The sequence below is a fragment of the Erinaceus europaeus genome, chromosome 7, assembly GCF_950295315.1.
Source record: "Erinaceus europaeus chromosome 7, mEriEur2.1, whole genome shotgun sequence".
Lineage (NCBI taxonomy): Eukaryota > Metazoa > Chordata > Mammalia > Eulipotyphla > Erinaceidae > Erinaceus > Erinaceus europaeus.
This window is the reverse complement of record NC_080168.1, coordinates 131,598,025-131,617,049: the sequence shown is the minus strand read 5'-3', so window position 1 is coordinate 131,617,049 and position 19,025 is coordinate 131,598,025. Positions and strand designations below refer to the sequence as shown.

Genomic DNA, 19,025 nt, shown 5'->3' with positions numbered 1-19,025 from the left:
AGTGGCGTTGCCAGCAGCAGTTGGCATCCTCTCCAGAACTCTCCCCAGGCCACTGTGAGTACATCAGCAGGAAGGTGGGCTAGTTACAAAGGTGCCTCCTCACTTCAAAACAGCAGGTCCTTCTTCCATCTTTACCAGAAAAGGGAACTTTTTTTTTTTTTTTTTTTTTACCAGAGCACTGCTCAGCTCTGGCTTGTGGTGGTGCAGGGGATTGAACCTGGGACTTTGGAGCCTCAGGCATGAGAATCACTTTGCATAACCATTATGCTATCTGCCCCTTCCCGAAAAGAGAACTTTACAGCAAGAAGCTGGTCTGCGAGGTTCATTCCTGGTGCATCTTACCGGAAGTGTCTCCAATGTCACAGCTGACTAGCTTGGAAGGCTCACAGATAACAGTAACAGATGTTCCTGCAGAGCTCTGCTGTTTGCCAAGAAATGTTGAGCACCAGGACTCCAATCCCTCCAGAAGCTCCTCTGTGACTCTAAGTCATTCCAGAAACAAGTACAAGGAGCCTCTGTGGTCTAGGGTCTAGAAATTTAGCCGTGAAAAAGTTCCCTCGCTCCGTGGAGCCTAACAGGAATTGCATAACCACCCGGAGAAAAGAAGTAGGTCAAGTACTACTCTTCACAGATGAAGACATTCCAGCATTTAATTAAAACTCAGATTCAAATTGCTACTATTCTTGGGGCTGGGGCCCCAGATGATGTGCCTCCTTGGTGTTTTTTCATATCAGAACTCAGTCCTCAGTACTGTGCTTCACCCTGAGACTTCATCTTCATGAACAGGACTCTGCAGGTGGAGCCCTTGTATTTAACGAGTCAGCCCCAGCGGTGTGCCCGAGAGGCGTGTGTCTGTGTCATGCAGTTGCCACTAGTCCATCCCAAGTGCCTGCTCTCTGAGCCCACTGACCTTCTGCGAGCAGGTTGTGGTGATGTGTGAAATTCGTCTGATGTGTTAAACCATCTTCATCACCGAACCACAATTACCTGCCTTCAGTTTTTAGACCATTTACAAGATTTTACTTTTTCTTCTTTGCCTTGTCACCTCTGGTTTTTATTAGGTCACTTGACTAAGCCTTGTCGTTATTAGAAATTCTAGGAGTTACTTTTTAAAACTTTTTTATTACCTTTCTTTATTGGATAGACACAGCCAGAAATTGAAAGGGAAGGGGAGATAGAGAGGGAGAGAGACAGAGAAACACCTGCAGCCCTGCTTCACCGCTCGTGAAGCTTTCCCCCTGCGGGTGGGGGCCTGGGGACTCGAACCTGGGTCCTTGTGCCCTGTAACGTGCACTCAACCAGGTGTACCACCACCCAGCCCCTAGGAGTTACTTTTTCTAAGTTGGAAACAGCTTAAGCATGGAAGATAGCTCTTGTAGCTCCTTCAAAAGGTGTGTAAGCAGCAATTGAACTCTCTTAAGTTCGTATGTCTAGAGATGGATTTTTTTTTCATCCAGAAGAAGTGTGCTGTAGACTGCCTCTCCCTTCCTTAATTCTTTGCCACTTCCTGCGGCTGCAGGAAAATGCCCTGTGTAAGAGGATGCCGAGCAGGGATTTTCCTGAACTCGTGTTGTGTAAAGAGCTGCCAGCAGTGCAGCCAGACACCCCGGGCTGTGCAGGACTTCCCAGGAGGCTGGTGACTCCTGCCCCACCAGCCGGCCACCTGTCCCCGTAGGCAGACTGATGCCCAGGAGAGCAGAGGCCTTGCACCCCTCCCCGGCCTAGCAGGAAGAGCACAGGGGGTGGGCGCTGCCAGACAGGAAACTGGCATCTCTTCCCACAGCTGGACTTCTGGGAGGCACGAAAAGGAAGATGGGAGGACAGTGGGGGGGGTTCCTGACAGAGGGAGGGGGACAGAGCCACCTGCCAGCCTGGGACGACGCGTAGGCAGGGTGCAGCTGGACTCCACAGTCTCCCTTCTCCCTGCACGTCTGCTGGGAGACTGAGTGTGGGCTGGAGGAATTAAGATCTGAGTCAGCCTACTCACGTCAGAACTGGACTGGCTCAGTGGTAGAAAGGGTGCCTTTCTGGGGCCGGGCAGTGGTGCACCCAGTTAAGAGCACATAGCACTAAGCACGAGGATCCCGGTTCGAGCCCCCTGGCTCCCCACCCGCAGGCGGGGGACGATACACAAGAGGTGAAGCAAGGAGAGTCGGGTTAAGTGCAGGTGGCACAAAGCGCAGGGACCGGCGTAAGGATCCCAGTTCAAGCCCCCGGCTCCCCACCTGCAGGGGAGTCGCTTCACAAGCGGTAAAGCAGGTCTGCAGGTGTCTGTCTTTCTCTCCCCCTCTCTGTCTTCCCTTCCTCTCTCCATTTCTCTCTGTCCTGTCCAACAACAACAACAATAACTACAACAACAATGAAAAAACAAGGTCAAGAAAAGGGAAAATAAATAAATAAATATTCTTAACAAATTTTAAAAAGAGGTGAAGCAGGGCTTCAGGTGTCTGTCTTTCTCTCTCTCCCCCTAGCTCCACCTCCCCACTCAATTTCTCTCTGTGCTGTCCAATAAAATGAAAAAAAAAAAACTGCCGTCCACCAGGAGTAGTGGATTTGTAGTGCTGGCATTGAACCCCAGTGATAACCCTGGAGGCAAGAAAGAAGGAGAGAGGGAAGGAAGAAAGGAAGGGTGCCTTTCTCTCAGGGTCTCCTGGGTCCAGCCCCCTTGATAGGAACAAAGATAACGCGAATCTTTTCTTTTTTTTTTTTTCCTTTTTTTTTTTTTCCTCCTCCAGGGTTATTGCTGGGCTCGGTGCCTGCACCATGAATCCACCACTCCTGGAGGCCATTTTTCCCCCCTTTTGTTGCCCTTGTTGTAGCTTCGTTGTGGTTATTATTATTGCCCTTGTTGACGCAATTCGTTGTTGGATAGGACAGAGAGAAATGGAGAGAGGAGAGGAAGACAGAGAGGGGGAGAGAAAGACAGACACCTGCAGACCTGCTTCACCGCCTGTGAAGCGACTCCCCTGCAGGTGGGGAGCCGGGGGCTCGAACCGGGATCCTTACGCCGGTCCCTGCGCTTTGCGCCACCTGCGCTTAACCCGCTGCGCCACCGCCCGACCCCCCAACGCGAATCTTTTCTAAGGGATGGAACTTCGTGGACAGCAGAGCCAGCGCTTCACTCTTATTAAAAATGAGCTGGGGGCAGCAGGTGGGCAGCGGTACACCACACACATTTAAGCCCACACATTTCAGCCCACAAGGACTCAGGTTCAAGCCCACCAGCAGGGAGAAAGCTTCATGAGTGGTGAAGCAGGGCTCCAGGTGTCTCTCTGTCTCTCTTCCTCTCTGTCTCTTCCCACTCCCCTCTCAGTTTCTCTGTCTCTATCCAATAATGATTTAAAAGAAGGAAAGAGAGCTAGGGAAGACGCTTGTTAGTAGAATGCATGTGTAACACTTCCAGTTTGATCTCCAGCATGAGTTTGTGGGGGTCCTCTCCACAAAGCCCCCACACACGGCTTCAGGAGGTCAGAGGTCAGTGGTGTCCTGAGAAGCAGTGACAGCCATCACAGAGAACGCTCCACAGCCAGAGAAGACAGTGGCCTGGTCCTGCCCCTGTGCCCTCTTCCCCAACAAGTCCATGAAGAAGCTTGGGGTGGGGGGACATCTCAGAAGGGCACTCCCCTTTCCCCTCCCTCCTCCGAGACAAAGAACAGTTGGAACCTCTCTCACCACCAAAGGTTCCTTATAAATCTCAGACAGCAAAGCCTCAACCCACCATATACGGAGCAGCGCAGGGATGCTGTCCATGGAGCTCCCGTGGGGTTCTGGGATTCGAACCCAGAGCCTCACACACTGCAAGGAATGTGCCCTACCCTCTCAGTTATCTCCTGGTCCCCAACTCAAGGTATTTTTTTTAAGTCCAAAGACTGAGCTGTGGTCAAGGAGGAAAGAAGTCAGATTCCGTATGATGGAAGAGTTTTATACAAAACAGACTCTTTGTCCAAGTTACCAGGGAGGCAAACTATTTGCACAAGTTGTTTTCTTTTTTTTTTTAATTTTTATTAGTAATGATGAACAAGATTGTAAGATCACAGGGCTACAACTCCACACAGTTCCCACCACCAGAGTTCCCTGTCCCATCTCCTCCATTGGAAGCTTCCCTGTTCTTTATCCCTCTGGGAGCATGGACCAGAATTCTTTATGGGGAGCAGAAGGTGGGAGTTCTGGCTTCTGTCATTGCTTCTCTGCTGGACATGGGTGTTGGCAGGTGGATCCACACCCCCAGCCTGTGTCTGTCTGTCCCTAGTGGGGCAGGGCTCTGGGGAGGGGAGGCTCCAGGACACATGGGTGAGGGCGTCTGTCCAGGGAGGTCAGGATAGCGTCACGGTAGCATCTGCAGCTTGGTAGCTGGAAGGTGGTAAGATATAAAGCAGAACAAATTGTTTAATAAACAGGAACCCAGTTGTAAAAATTGTGCAGATGTGGTCCAAGAGGTGGCACAGTGGATAAAGCATTGGGCTTTCAAGCATGAGGTCCTGAGTTCAATCCCTGGCAGCACATGCACCAGAGTGATGTCTGGTTCTTTCTCTCTCCTCCTGTCTTCCTCATGAATAAATAAATAAAATATTATAAAAACAAATAAAAAATTAAAATAAGTAAAATATTTAAAATAGTGCAGATGAAACTAGGGGTCTTCATGTGGGAAGAAACTAGGAATCTATTTTAGTTATGTTTCAAGGGGTCCGTGATGTTAGTAATTTTTGCCTGAGCCTGACAGTTAATATGCAGGTGGACTAAAGTATTGTCTGGGAAGATGGTGTCAGAGTTGAGAATAGGACGAGAAAGTTGGGTCAGGACAGAGAGCAGCTCCCAAACATGAGGAAAGTATGTAAACACCATTAACTGTAAACACCACTGATCTGACCCAGGGCCCGTGTCTGTTCATATTGAGCACAGGAGCCTGTGTGACCTCTGAGTCCCCGTCAGTCTGAGCTCTCAGTCCATGGTCACAGCTGGGAACATTCTAGGCTGCGCTCATGTCAGGACCAGCACAGACTGTTATGTGCCGGGTGTCCCAGGAGGAGGCTTGGTTGGCCGCCGAGGGGGGTGTAGTGGCTGGAGGAAGGCAACATGCTGAGCAGTTTGGATCCTGTTGAGTTGAGGCACGTGGCTTGGGGACTTAGTAAGACTCAGTTCCTGTAATTTATAAGTCCCTCTGTTCTGGCGATGTCCACGCCCCAGGCTGGCCCCCATTCCTGGCCACCCCAGCAGGCTGGCACGGTGTGGCACGCCTCTGTCTGACCTGAACAAGCCACTTACCCTCTCTGGATGTCAGTCAGTGTCTTTGTCCTGGAGGTGGGCGAGTGACTCCTAGCACTGAAGGACCAGGACGGTGGTCCAGGTGTGATTTCTGCCAAAGGATTCCCCCGCAACTGCTCCCCTCCCTGAGGCTGAGCTCTGGGAGGGTCAAGGCATCCTCAGGTGTGCTATGTGTCCCACAGACAGCATTCCCACTGAGACAGGGAGGGCCGCGAAGTCAGATGCCCACTGTTAGAAACAAGAATGAGACTTCAAGAACCCAAAATTCAGCTTGCTAAAGAGTTAACTTTTGAGAATTAAGAGAAGAGCAAGAGCCCCTTTTGAGAAAGTAGCTTGAAGTCAAGGGAGGGAACTGAGAATAGCAGAACAGTCTTAAATGGAAGGAGGCTGGAGATATCTCTGAGAGTCACCAGATCTGACCTCAACAGGATGCCAGGTTGCCTGATAGTCAGTCCCCAGCAAGCCATCCAGGTGACTTCAGTGGGCTGGCAGGCAAAGGGGTGTGTGTGTGTGTGTGTGTGTGTGTGTGTGTGTACACGCCACTGTGGCTGGAGAGAAAGCTGTTAAATTTCTACTGAGCACTTCTGGGAGGCTAGAGGTGGGAAGCGTTTAGCCAGGGATCAGCTTTCTTTTCCATAATCCGTTGCTGATGATGCTGTTTTTCTGCTGCGCTTGTAGACCAGTGTGGGTATGTTCTCACCTCCCTCCTTCACTGACCTTCCTACGGCCTGCCTGTGAATTCTGAGGACGTTCGCAGTGCTAGCTGAATATGTTTAGGCTCCTTGCCATTCTCCGTGACTCAGTTTCACGGCGTCCCTCAGACTGATGGAATCCGGGACGAGAGCTCTGTAAAGGTCAAGGCAGCAGCCTCACTGGTTGACGGGGTGAATTCTCTAGTTCCTGCGGTGAGGGCTTAGTTGAGCACTTGGTCCTAAGCAGAGAGCACCTTTTTAACAATTACTGATTACTAGGTCGTTCATTAATGGTGGCGGAGTCTAGTGCTGGGCAGATCCACTCGGCTCACAAATGCCCTTCCCTGGAGTTGAAGCCTGAGTAGCAGCCTCCAGCCCCTCTCTCCACCCCCCCTCGTCCCACCACCACCACCAGGGCCCGCTGCCAGGCACAAAGGGACACCCCCTCGTTCACCGCTGCATTTGACCTGGAGAGCTCTGCACAGGAAAGCCATTGGGCTCACCAACCAGAGTGGTTTGCCTGGGAGGTCACGGTATGGCCTCCAGGGGGTTGCCCCCTCTTCCTGGAGGCCCCAGGGAATAGCTGTGCTCTGAAAAGAAGGAGGGGAAAGGCGGGGTTTTCCCACCCTCTGGCAGACAGAGCACAGCGCTTGCCTTCACCAGGACGTGAGTGAACTGGTAATCTCCCTTGACATGGAACTAATGCATCTTTTCTCCCCCGCCAGCCCTGAATGCTTTTCAACAAAGGCATGGCTTGAATGCTTATCATTATTCTCCTCTGAGCACCTACCATGACTAGAGCTAGGAGATTTTAGGCTTTGTTAAAAAAACGTGCTTCCGGGGCCAGGTGTTAGCACACCTGGTTGGATGCACACATAATATGATGCACAAGGACCCGGGTTCGAGCCCCCTGGTCCCCGCCTGCAGGGGGAAAGCTTTGCTAGTGGTGAAGCAGGGCTGCAGGTGTCTCTCTGTTTCTCTCCCTCCCTATCTCCCCCTCCCCTTTCAATTTCTGACTGTCTCTATCCAATAAATAAAGATTTTAAAAATCTTGAAAAAGGAAGAAAAGAAATGTGCTCCCTTGGGTTTTTGTTTTTCCTGCTTCCCTGCCTTGGTGCCACGTTGCTTGCGGCCATGTTTTAAATATTGACAAGATGAGATAGTTTTCTGTTTATATCAGCAGTCGTCTGTCTGTGAAATCTGGACGAATCAGAACGCTGGATTTCCTTTCTCAGCCGTCCACCAGGTCCATAATGTAAGGCTCCCGACGGTTCTCTCCTTCCTCCTGCCCTTGCCCTGTGTGCTGTGTCGCAAAGTGTTGTCGGGGGCCCCGGGGACTGTGCCCAGCACTGCACAGGAGCTGAGCTGTCCATTGCCTCTCGGGCTTCTCGTCTCCCCCACTCGTCTGTGTGCCTTGTGACCCGTGCCATGTAAACATTGTCTTCAGGTGCAAAGCTTTCTTGATATCGCCGTCCACACTGGAAATCTGTCCCCGTGTGAGTCTGGGCCTGTGTTAATTGCTGTTACAGGAAAGTCCGAAGGTGGATTGATATATATATATATATATATATATACGTACATATCGGTGTTGTTCTCCGCCACTCTGTCCTCCCGTGGACTGCTCAGCCCTCTGTGTCTCAAGTATCTTCACGAGTCCGTGCACTTCCCCCGGGGGAGGCTCCCTGAGTGTGATCTGCATGAGATCCTGCATACCTGTGGGAGGGGCACCACAGGAGAGGCACATTTTACAGCTGTGAAGTGGTTCTCAGCCTTTCTCCATCTGAAAATACCGAACGGCCCTTTGGAATGTGTGTGAAATCAAGAGCCCGTTTTACTCTGAGCTCTTAAGGATTTAGCTGCTCACAGTTCTACCTCTGCGCACTTTTAAAAAATATACCATTCTCGGGAGTCGAGCAGTAGCGCAGCGGGTTAAGCACAGGTGGCGCAAAGCGCAGGGACTGGTGTAAGGATCCCAGTTCAAGCCCCCGGCTCCCCACCTGGAGTGGAGTCTCTTCACAGGCGGTGAAGGGTGAAGCAGGTCTGAGGTGTCTCTCTGTCTCTCTTCGTCTCTATTTCTCCCCTTCTCTCTCAATTTCTCTCTGTCTCTATCCAATAACAAACAAATAATTAAAATCTTTATATATATATATATATATATATATATATATATATATATATATATATATATATACCATTCTCATCTAGAAAACAAACACCGGACCATTTGTTTTCTCCTCCAAAACGCAATCCTATTTCCACGTCCCATTCAATTTTCTCATCGGCTAGCCCGCGGGCCAAGAGGTTGAGACATTCGGTTGAGAATCACTGGCAGAGCTCACGGGGTGGCATGTGAGGGCCTCACCCAGGGTGCTGCTGGGGCCCCCTCCTGTGCATGGACTGCCAGCTCTTGGGAGCAGGGTATCTGCTCATGGCCTGGTGCCGGTGTTCACCTGGACCGACTATGCTAACCGGTGCTGTATTGTGCTGGGCAGTGGCTGTGTCTGCTCTGTTTCCATCAGAGGGAGGACATTTAGCAAACAGGCATTCTCCAAGTGTGAGGATGTTTCAAAGGAACGACCGTCCCGCCCCGCTTTTGTGTGTGTGTCCACGAGTGTAAGAGGCCTTTCCCTTGGTTCACACCCAGATACGTGGAGGCCTGCCTGTGAGCACAGAGCTGGAGGGAGCAGCCCGCGGAGCTTCGAGATGACCAGGGGTAGGGCAAGAGCTCCGATTTCTGGTTACGTTTCGGTAGCCCGTCTCTGGCATTTATGAGAATTCTTGAAAGTGAGACCTTAAAGTAACAGTTGTGACTTCAAATCAGTTTGGTCCTTCATCAGGTGCTCTGATGAAGGAGAGAATCATGTTTGTTAATATTCAGGTCTAAATTTACAAGCTGGTAGGTGGAAACAGTTCCTAGCAGAAAGGATTTAAAAGCTTCTATTAAAAAGAAAAGAAAAGAATTAAATCCCAATTTAGAAAAAAAAAAAAACTAAAGAATCACTCAAGGCTTGAAAACTACCCTCCCTTTCTTTGCATGTAAAAAAGACAAGTCATATAGACTTTTCATTATTTACTGACATTCTTAGCGAACTTTGTTCTCAAGAAATAAAAATATAGACAGCGTTTCTATTGTAATATATTCTCAGAGCACAGAGAATATTTAATATTTTCAGTCCTCCCCTCCCTTTTTTTCTTAATGCCGTCCTGGGAGATGAACTAGAGCCTTATGGAAACGGGCCCATCTCAGCAGCGCCCCGAGCCTCCCCCACAGAGAGGGGGAGAGACAGACAGACATCTGCAGACCTGCTTCACCGCCTGTGAAGCGACTCCCCTGCAGGTTGGGAGCCGGGGGCTCAAACCGGGATCCTTACGCCGGTCCCTGGGCTTTGCGCCACCTGCACTTAACCCGCTGCGCCACCGCCCAACCCCCAAAAAAGACTTTATTTTAGATCTGTTGCATTTCATTTCATAGCAAGTAAGCATTTTTACTGGAAAATTATTGATTTTATTCCCCTGAAGAAATACGGGAATTATGTAGATATAACAATGACAAGACCTGATACTGGTCTTCAGAGTTTTGAATGACTTTTGTGGAAGGCTTCACCTTTTTGCTGTTTTTTTTTATTTGTTTGTTTGTTTTCCTGCAGGATTATTGCTGGGCTCGGTGCCTGCACCATGAATCCACAGCTCCTGGAGGCCATTTTTCCCCCTTTTGTTGCCCTTGTTGTTGTAGCCTCGTTGTTACTATTATTGCCATTGTTGATGTTGTTCGTTGTTGGACAGGACAGAGTGAAATGGAGAGAGGAGAGGAAGACAGAGAGGGAGAGAGAGAGACAGACACCTGCAGACCTGCTTCACCGCCTGTGAAGCGACTCCCCTGCAGGTGGGGAGCCAGGGGCTCGAACCGGGATCCTTACGCCGGTCCTTGTGCTTTGCGCCACATGCGCTTAACCCACTGCACCACCGCCCGACCCCTGCTGTTTCTTACAGTGGCTACTCTAGCTAGCTTTACTGCAGCCCATTTTTGTTACAATTCAGCCTCCCACGGGTGAGCCTGAAGATGCCCATATTCTCTGAACTCTGGTTTTTACTGTCAGCTGGACAGTTAAGGCTGAGTCCCACTAAGGCCAGGCTCACTCCTGCCCTTTACACTCTGCTCCCTTTAGCATAATTCCAAGGAGAAAAATCAGCCTCTACAGCTGAATCTTCTAAGTATTCTTAAGTCTAAGGTAAAAATAATAACAATAATAATAAATTGGTGAATTTCCAGGATGAAAAAAAAAATCTCTTATTAACTCAATTTTCAAAAACACTGTTCTCCCTAAAAACAAGTTTCTGGAAATAGCTCTGAAGTTTGACAAAAGTCAGTTTCTGTTTCCAGAAAGAAAAATCCAGTCTTGGTAGGTAGTTTTAACATGTTTGTCCATGAGGACAACTCAGGAAGGGTCGTTTTTCCTCCCAGGAAGGGTCTTCCTCCAGAGCAGGAAGGAAAGGCCTCATCATGTTCTGGATTAAAGAAGGCAGTTGGTGGTTTCTGAGCAAAGCAGTGTGAGAGGAGAGGAGAGGAGGGGAGGGGAGGGGAGGGGAGGGGAGGGGAGGGGAGGGGAGGGGAGGGGAGGGGAGGGGAGGGGAGGGGAGGGGAGGGGAGGGGAGGGGAGGGGAGGGGAGGGGAGGGGAGGGGAGAGGAGAGGAGAGGAGAGGAGAGGAGAGGAGAGGAGAGGAGAGGAGAGGAGAGGAGAGGAGAGGAGAGGAGAGGAGAGGAGAGGAGAGGAGAGGAGGCACTGCCTGGGCAGTCCTCAGTCTTCAAGGGGCTGTCAAGCGAGAGGTGTGGCTGGATTCCAGATTGAGGGGTTCGTGCTGGAGCTTGGCCTCCCACAGCGGCTGCTACAACTGACATGTGGGTGCAGCACGGACCCAGACCAGCACCTGGCTGTGTGTGCGTGGAGCTCCTGTTGGAGTTTGATCCCATCAGTGCCTGAGTTGATTCCACGACCGGTGAATGGGTTTGCACATGACTTGCATGCTTACTGTACTAACACCTGAACCGTCCCGCACCCAGCTTCTGCCCACCCCACCCCCAGCCCTGGATCCCCTGTGCCCCAGCATCCGCCATGTCGGCTGAGCTCGGCCAAGGTCGCCCCCCTAAGCTACACTCTGACGAGCGACCGAGCGACCGTGAAGACCTGCTGCTTGCTGTGAGCTGTCACCTCAGCAGCTCGGGACTGAAGGGACTTGTGGTGTCGGCCGGCTCCTCCCTCCCTCCCTATCATCCCACGGAGTCACGTGCCCACTTTTGTTGTTCCGTCAGCAGTGTCCCCTGTGACTTAAGTGTACAGCACCTGTCGGCTCTGTCGTTGTTGATGTACTGGGGGAGGGGAGAAGGCTGGGGGGGTGAGGCAGCATGACTGGGTAGGTTGGGGGCAGCTCTGACTCGAGGACTCAGAGCCGCATGTTTCCAGGGGTTAACTCATTACACTCAGCTTCAGATACTGAAACTCACATAGCCTGCATTTTGACTTTGACAGTAGCATTTTAGAGCAAGGTTTAGCCAACCGAAGTAAAAACTACAGACGCACTAGTGATCCCGGCATCTGAGTGGAGAAGGTCAAAGGAAGACGCCGTGGAAAAGCTTAATCCTAAAAATTAATTACTGCCAGTTGTTGTGACTCTGCAAATAAAAGTTCTTATAAAAGAAAGCTCAAGGATGGGTGATAAAACAAACAGTTATCCCAGATAAAGTCTGACACTCAGCAGACAGTCAGTAGAACCAAGCCACAAACAAGGAAGCCCACCGCTAGGAGGAGAGTAAGCCCTGTGAGCAGGGCATGAGTAGAGACCCTCGTGGAGAGGAATTTCCATAAGACCAACCAGATCTAGGTTAAAAGAGAATGGCTTGAAATCTGCCCAGTTTTAGCTGTGTCCCTCTGAAAACAACTGGATTTTGAAAAGTCAGAATCTTTACCAGAGAAGTTAGCAAAGTTTTCTCGTGTGTCAGATCTAAATCTGACTTCCTCCCAAAAACAGACCTGGCAACACGGAACTTTGGCCACACGATAGCCAGGGAACAGGTCCCACCTCGTGGGAAGGGAGCAGTGGAGCCATGACGGGCATTTGCATTCCATAACATCTCTCCTGTGCTTGGATTTGGGGTCAAGTGCAAGTCATTGGGCACAGGGCAAAGCTTGGAGTTCAGTCATTTAGACTTCAGCCATACTTCCGGCTTTCAGAGAAAGGCGTCTAAATACACCCAAGACTGTTCTGGGGGCATCACATAAATATGAATGAATTCAGATGAGGGAAGGTAGTGGCCACCCATGAATAAATTAATTTCCTTCTCTTAAAACTTTGTTTGGTATGGCATGGTCCCTTTCCTCCAGAGAAACAACTTTGTTCAGAGAACATGGCAGATTCCATATGGGAGAGCTGACCGCAAAGGAACTGGGCATTCAGAACGTAGAAGGGACTAGAGCCCAAACTCCCAGGCAGCAAAGCAGAAAGACAGGAAGGCCTTTCAAGGATCAGATGTCATTGTCTGCTCTAACAGCCAGTCGTGAACAAACCACACCAACCCCTCCATGCTTTATTTTAAATCTAGCCATCTTAGGGCACCAGCCTAAACGGAGAACAACTCAATTTCATTTACACTTTAAGAAGTGACTCAGTTTTGGAAACTTGCTCCTACTTCTGAAAGCCATAATAAAGAGTAGAGCCGGCCCGCAGGTGTGACACACACACAGACGTGCTCAGGCTGGCAGCACAGCCGGACGAGGTCACTGGGGGCGGCCACAGGGGTGGGCATTGCCGGCTGCCCGTGTCACCTCTCGACTGACTGTGCCTTGCAGACGGGAGACTGGGGAGAGCCTTCCATCACTCTGCGGCCTCCGAACGAAGCCACGGCCTCCACCCCAGTGCAGTACTGGCAGCACCACCCGGAAAAGCTCATCTTCCAGTCGTGCGATTACAAAGCTTTTGTAAGTGACCCTCCATTCAGCTGCTGGGTACCAGTGGGTGTCTTTCTGACTTTATTATTATTGTTATTTTTATTTATAAAAAGGAAACACTGCCAAAACCATAGGATAAGAGGGGTACAACTCCACACAATTCCCACCACCAGAACTCCATATCCCATCCCCTCCCCTGATAGCTTTCCTATTCTTTATCCCTCTGGGAGTATGGACCCAGGGTCATTGTGGGATGCAGAAGGTGGAAGGTCTGGCTTCTGTAATTGCTTCCCCGCTGAACATGGGTGTTGATAGGTGGACCCATACTCCCAGTCTGCCTCTCTCTTTCCCTAATTCATCTCAGTCGAGATCTTCCAAAACCCCACTAGACTGAGACGCCTCTTCCTCCCTCCTCCCGAGTGCAAACGCAGATCCCAAAGCCTTGTGGGCACGCCGTGACCAAGGCCATAGACCCTTCTGGGCACCCCGTGATCAAGGCCTGGCCAAAACCCCTTCTTCCTAGCTGTGCATCTTCCTGTCAAGCCAAGGACTTGTGAGGTCTGCAACCTGACGCCCAAGCTGTTTTGCAGACTGCCAGTGTCTCTTCAACCGTGTCTGAAACTGTCCTTATTGTTGAGAGAAAGAGAGAGAGAGAGAGAGAGAGAGAGAGATCTTTTTTTTCCTTTTTAAGAAAATGGTGGGACAAAAGAACTCCACTGAAGAACCCCAAGGTTGGAGAGTCAGCAAAGAGCCTTCAGCATGGCGCCCTGGGGTCAGCTCGCTGAAAGGCAGGACAGGGGGACTGTCTCCTCCAGCTGCCGCTCAGCCTGTCTGCGTTGCTGGACACGGGAGCCACAGCCCTCTTCCCCGTGATGCAGCCAGAGTGGCAGTGCCCTCCCCTTCCTCAGGTGTGTGGCCAGAGGACAGGGCACAGCTGAGAGAGAGAGAGAGAGGGAGAGGGAGAGGGAGGGAGGCACAGAACTGCTTCCCTCCTCAGAGCAGCCTGAAGTTAATTACCTATGCAGCCAGCCAAGCCCAAATGCCTGTCGCTGGCTCCTCAGCTGGCCCGAGCAACCCTGTAATCACGCAGCTAGTGAGTGCTGGGGTTTATTTCTGCAGACATAGATGCCTCAGAAAAAGGGGGAAAGCATTTTGCAGTTAAATATGGTCTGAAAGACGGCATCTTTAGGAAACGCTGCGGTTTTATCATGAACAGCAATTCCCAGCTCCCAGAACTGTAGTTAATTCTGCCATATTATCTCTCTAAGTGATTTATCTATCCGGGTGAGTTACTGTTAGTTTAAAAGTCACGTGATAGGGGGTTGGGCGGTGGCACAGTCAGTTAAGCACACGTGACGCAAAGCGCAAGGACTGGCATAAGGATCCCAGTTCAAGCCCCTGATTCCCCACCTGCAGGGGAGTCACTTCACAGGCAGTGAAGCAGGTCTGCAGGTGTCTGTCTTTCTCTCCCCCTCTCTGTCCTCCCCTCCTCTCTCCATTTCTCTCTGTCCTATCCGACAATGAACGACATCAACAACAACAATAATAACCACAACATGGCTACAACAACAAGGGCAACAAAGGGGGGGAAAATGGTCTCCAGGAGCAGTGGATTCATGGTGCAGGCACTGAGCCCCAGCAATAACCCCGGAAGCAAAAACAAAAAACAAAATAAAATAAATAAAAGTCATGTGACAGCGTACACATGGCCTGGAAGCTCTCTGCCAGTAGTGTTTCTGCAGTGTTAAAGTCACTCCTCATATCGGTATTGTTTCTCATAACCTGTCGCCTTTTTTTTATCTCAGTATTTAGGTTCTATGCTGATCAAAGAGCTCAGGGGAACAGAGTCGACCCAAGATGCCTGTGCAAAAATGCGAGTAAGTCTGCCACGTGCTTCCATTTCTGCTTGCTGAACTACTAAATGCCGGGTCTGAAAGCAGATGGCCACTTCCCAGATGGGTGTGCTCTTCATCTGCCGGTCTGCTGAGTCAGTGTTGGGTGGGAAGGTGTGGAGTTCGTGCTCCTTTCTACTAGAATCCTCCCTGGGCGTCTGCGTGGTGTTTCTGTATGTTTATACCACATCACACGTGCTCCTAAAGTTTCCCTGGGCTTGGTAGGTCGTGTGTCGATCGCTTCCAAGATTAGGAAGAAAGTTAAAATGATCTTGAGTTTATCGCCAAGTGTTTTCAATTCCCACCTGAAAGTCTGGAGAGCACATTGTAATGATATCTACAATATATAAAGTTGATAGTCTTTGGGGGGGTTGTTATTTGATTTTTAATATAAGAAAAACAATTCAACTATGAGTTGACGCATAGACAGTAGATGTTGACCAGCCCAGGTGCTCTGGGTCAGTAATGAGCTTCCCCCTTGCTCGGTTATTCTTGCTCTGCCCCCAGCAGACGTGGGAATGTGGCGAGGGCTGCAGTGCCAGTGGAGACCGGGCTTGGGCGCTAACGAGTCCAAGTCCAGATCACTCCTCACCGTCCGGGCTTGGGCGCTAACGAGTCCAAGTCCAGATCACTCCTCACCGTCCGGGCTTGGGCGCTAACTAGTCCAAGTCCAGATCACTCCCCACCGCTTCCTCTAGCCACTACACCTTGTCACTCGCCCACTGTTACTGAAGGAGGATTTCACTACCACACTGTGTAGCTGTCAGGTGGACATCTCCGGAGAAACGGCCTGTGCTTCTCCTGTCCTGACTGGTGCCCAGGTCCTGCCCCTTGCTTTCTGGGAATCTTGTGACTGAGTATACGTGCCTTTGGGCGGAATGCTATTTAAACACATATAATTCCCCGAAAACAGTGGTGAGAATAAGCTGGTGCTGGTTGTCTCCGTGGAAAGCATAAGTATGTGTCAGTCTCCGTGAGTCTGCCGCCACGGCCTGTAAGTGCTGGCTTCCTTTTCAGTGTGCAGCAGAGGGACTCTGGAGTAACGGTCATCCTGGCGGATGCAGTCACAGTCACCGACCCTGGCGGGGTCACAGCTGGGTCTGTCTAGATAGAGGCACTGCTGCTGTGTCAGGGGCTCCACACTCTAGTCCCGGCGCTTCTGACAAGCTTTCAGAGTCCCATTTTAGTCATCAGCACAGAGCTGCCAACAGACCCTTGTCACGTCCACGTGCCCATCTTCTCCGCCAACGTCCTGTGTCTTTCTTGTGTCACCTGTGCTCCAAGCCACCAGGCAGTACAAGTCACTCTCTGCATCCCAGCGGGTGATGGGACCGAGACTCGGGGCGGGAAGAGAGACCAGGGATTCGTGTACCAGGCTCTCTTCCTTCTGCTCATTTGTCCTGTTGCGGAACTGTCAGATGGTAATGTGTAGCCCCACCCCGCCACAGCTCTGTGCCCCCCAGACTCGAGTGCACAAGACCCCAGAGGTGCCAGGATCATAAACCAGAGCTGGGCTGTGTCTGCTGTCTCTGTCTCTCTCTCTCTCTCTGTAATTTCTTTATTGGAGCAATTAATGGTTCACAGTCAACAGTAAAATAAAATACAGTAGTTTGTACATGGGAGTCGGGAGGTAGCACAGCGGGTTAAGTGCAGGTGGCGCAAAGCGCAAGGACCTGGCATAAGGATCCCAGTTCGAGCCCCCGGCTCCCCACCTGCAGGGGAGTCGCTTCACAGGCGGTGAAGCAGGTCTGCAGGTGTCTGTCTTTCTCTCCCCTCTCTCTGTCTTCTCTTCTTCTCTCCATTTTTATCTGTCCTATCCAACAACAACAACAATGATAATAATAACTTTGACAGTAAAACAACAAGGGCAACAAAAGGGAATAAATAAATAAATGATTTTTAATTTAATTTATTTATTTTTAACCAGAGTACTGTTCAGCTCTGGCTTATGGTGGTGTGGGGGATTGAACCTGGGACTTTGGAGCCTCAGGCATGAGAGTGTGTTTGCATAATCATTATTCTAACTACCCTCCGCCCATAAATAAATATTTTTTAAAAAATAGTTTGTACATGTGTAACATTTCTCAGTTTTCCACATGGCAGTTCAAACCCCAGGCATGTTACTAGAAACATAATGAATGACAGACAATATGCAGGTGTGAGTGTAGAGTAGGAACATTGAAAATCAGGTCTCTAAAAATCAGTAACTACAGACTCTGCCTGTCGTTAAGGGGTTGGTTGATCTTTCACCTGGAGCCTCGCTCAGCTGCGGCCCAAGGTGGTGCCTGGGACAGAGCCTCGGGCATGAAAGGCACTTGCATAACCATTTACTGTCTCCCCAGTCCTTGCTGGTCTTACAGTTCTAGTCATCTTATATTCTAACTATACCACCAGGAAACATCATGAAAACAGGAACATTTTCTAATCATCCAGCCTCATAATCTGGGATACTCATGAGCATGTGTGAGAAATTAATTTGGCATTGCTGATTTAATTAATTGTTAACTAGATCATCTGAGTTTAGCTGTCTCAGTGTAAGCCGCACATATGGCACCATTTAAAATACACCAGGCCTGTTATTTGGGTTTTCTTATTTTTTAAATCTCATATTAATTAAATAGTGATTTATGAGACTACAGGTTAGCAGGAGTGGACAGCAACACCCTTCCCACCAGCAAAGGACTGTCATTCAGGACGTCAGTCAGTTTCTTAAAAGGGAGTAGGCCTGAAATCCCACTCTGATGGCTACAAGAAATCCATCCTTACAGTCTCTGCAGAGAATGGTTCAGTCAGATACATGTCTGTTGCTTAAAATGAAACTGAAGAGACTACTTAGAAACCATTCTTGTGTTCTTTGGGGTGTTCTTCTGGCTTGCTGCCATGGTGTTTATTTTGGGCACACTACACGCAAACAGGAGCTTTATTGCTTCCCGAAATATCACAGCCTCTCCTGTCCCATCTTGATTAAAAGTCTCCTTGCTTGGTGGACAGCTAACACTGCACTTGCTGGGTGCATCCGAGCCTTTTGAAACCAGAAGTGCAGGTTCTGTCTGTTGTCTGAGACGACCGACCATCTTGCAGATCACAACTCTCGCCGACTGAAGATAGAGTATGACTCGCAGCCCGCAGTGGGTGTTCAGCTTGCGCCTGTGGTTGCTCCTCCTTTCTTCTTGTTATGAGGGTAGTGAGACACAGCACCTTTGTTTACACGTGCGTGGGGGCTCCCCGTTGCAGACGTCTGCTTCAGCCACCCTACCCCAACCAAGGGCTTCACAGCCCCTCTGCCCCAGGCCCCTGCTCACTCCCCCCAGTCAGGAAGAAAGAGATGAGCTCAAGATAATTGCACCTGGGGGACACAGAAACCTGGGGGCAGAGGGGGCTTCTGCACCAACGCTGCCAGTTTCCTCTGCTTACATCACGGGGGGTTTCCAGCCTAAAGTCCCAGCGCAGTCTCATGGGAAATGCTTGAGGACACAGATAACTAGCAGCGATCACAGTGTTCACATCCGGCCAGACCAAGCAGAGGAGACTAAAACTTCACCTGCGTTGCTCTTTATGAAGTGGGACTAGTGGCTCTGAGTTCAGCAACAAGCACTTCAGCTGACGTTAACACTCCTTTCCAGCAAGTCAGTGTGGTTCCTTGTGTGGGTGTGTGTGTGTGGGGGGATATTTCTTTTTTATTAATTTATTTTTATTGGGGGATTAATATTTTACAGTCGACAGTAAAATACAATAGTTTGTACATGCATACCATTCCTCAGTTTTTCACATAACAATACAACCCCCACTATGTCCTCTGCCTTCATGTTCCGGGACCTGAGCCCAGGGGGGGAGTATTTCTTAAACACACGTTAATGCCAGTGACTGCAGCTTGACTCCTGCTTTCTCTAAGCTCATGATCCAGGGGAGAACGTTAGTTATTCCCAAAGTAGCCAGCAGAAGAGGTATCTTCAAGCTCGCCAGCAGCCTGAGGGACCATCACAGACGACCCTGGAAATAATACTGATTCATGGCTTCATGAAGTCAGTCAGCTATTAACAGGACGGCGACTAGCACTCGGGAGCCAGGAGCCCAGTGCTGCAGCTGCCGCCCCCACTTCCCTTGCGGGAAACAGAAGTGCAGGGGCTGAAGCTCCCTGCCCAGGATGGGACCAGGATGCAAAACTACTACACTGGGTAGCAGTGACTGTCCTGCCTGTGAAAAACTAGCTTGTGGGTGATAATAGTAAAAAGATTTGG

General features: G+C 50.1%; 1 protein-coding gene across 17 annotated transcripts in view; it reads left to right on the top strand.

Moving 5' to 3' along the window:
- ANKS1B (ankyrin repeat and sterile alpha motif domain containing 1B) overlaps positions 1-19,025 on the top strand; it is a 1,227,618-nt gene that overhangs the window by 1,171,329 nt on the left and 37,264 nt on the right. For 8 of the 17 annotated variants that reach the window (XR_009550898.1, XM_060195606.1, XM_060195607.1 and 5 more), the window contains 3 exons: positions 7,135-7,209; positions 12,797-12,925; positions 14,701-14,772. Coding sequence is in view for 16 of the 17 variants with exons in the window: in XM_060195606.1 (XP_060051589.1) it covers positions 7,135-7,209; positions 12,797-12,925; positions 14,701-14,772 (276 nt within the window). In the remaining variant the exon portion in view is untranslated. The remainder of the gene's footprint in view (positions 1-7,134; positions 7,210-12,796; positions 12,926-14,700; positions 14,773-19,025) is intronic. The other 9 variants (XM_060195613.1, XM_060195609.1, XM_060195608.1 and 6 more) reach the window with 2 other exon arrangements.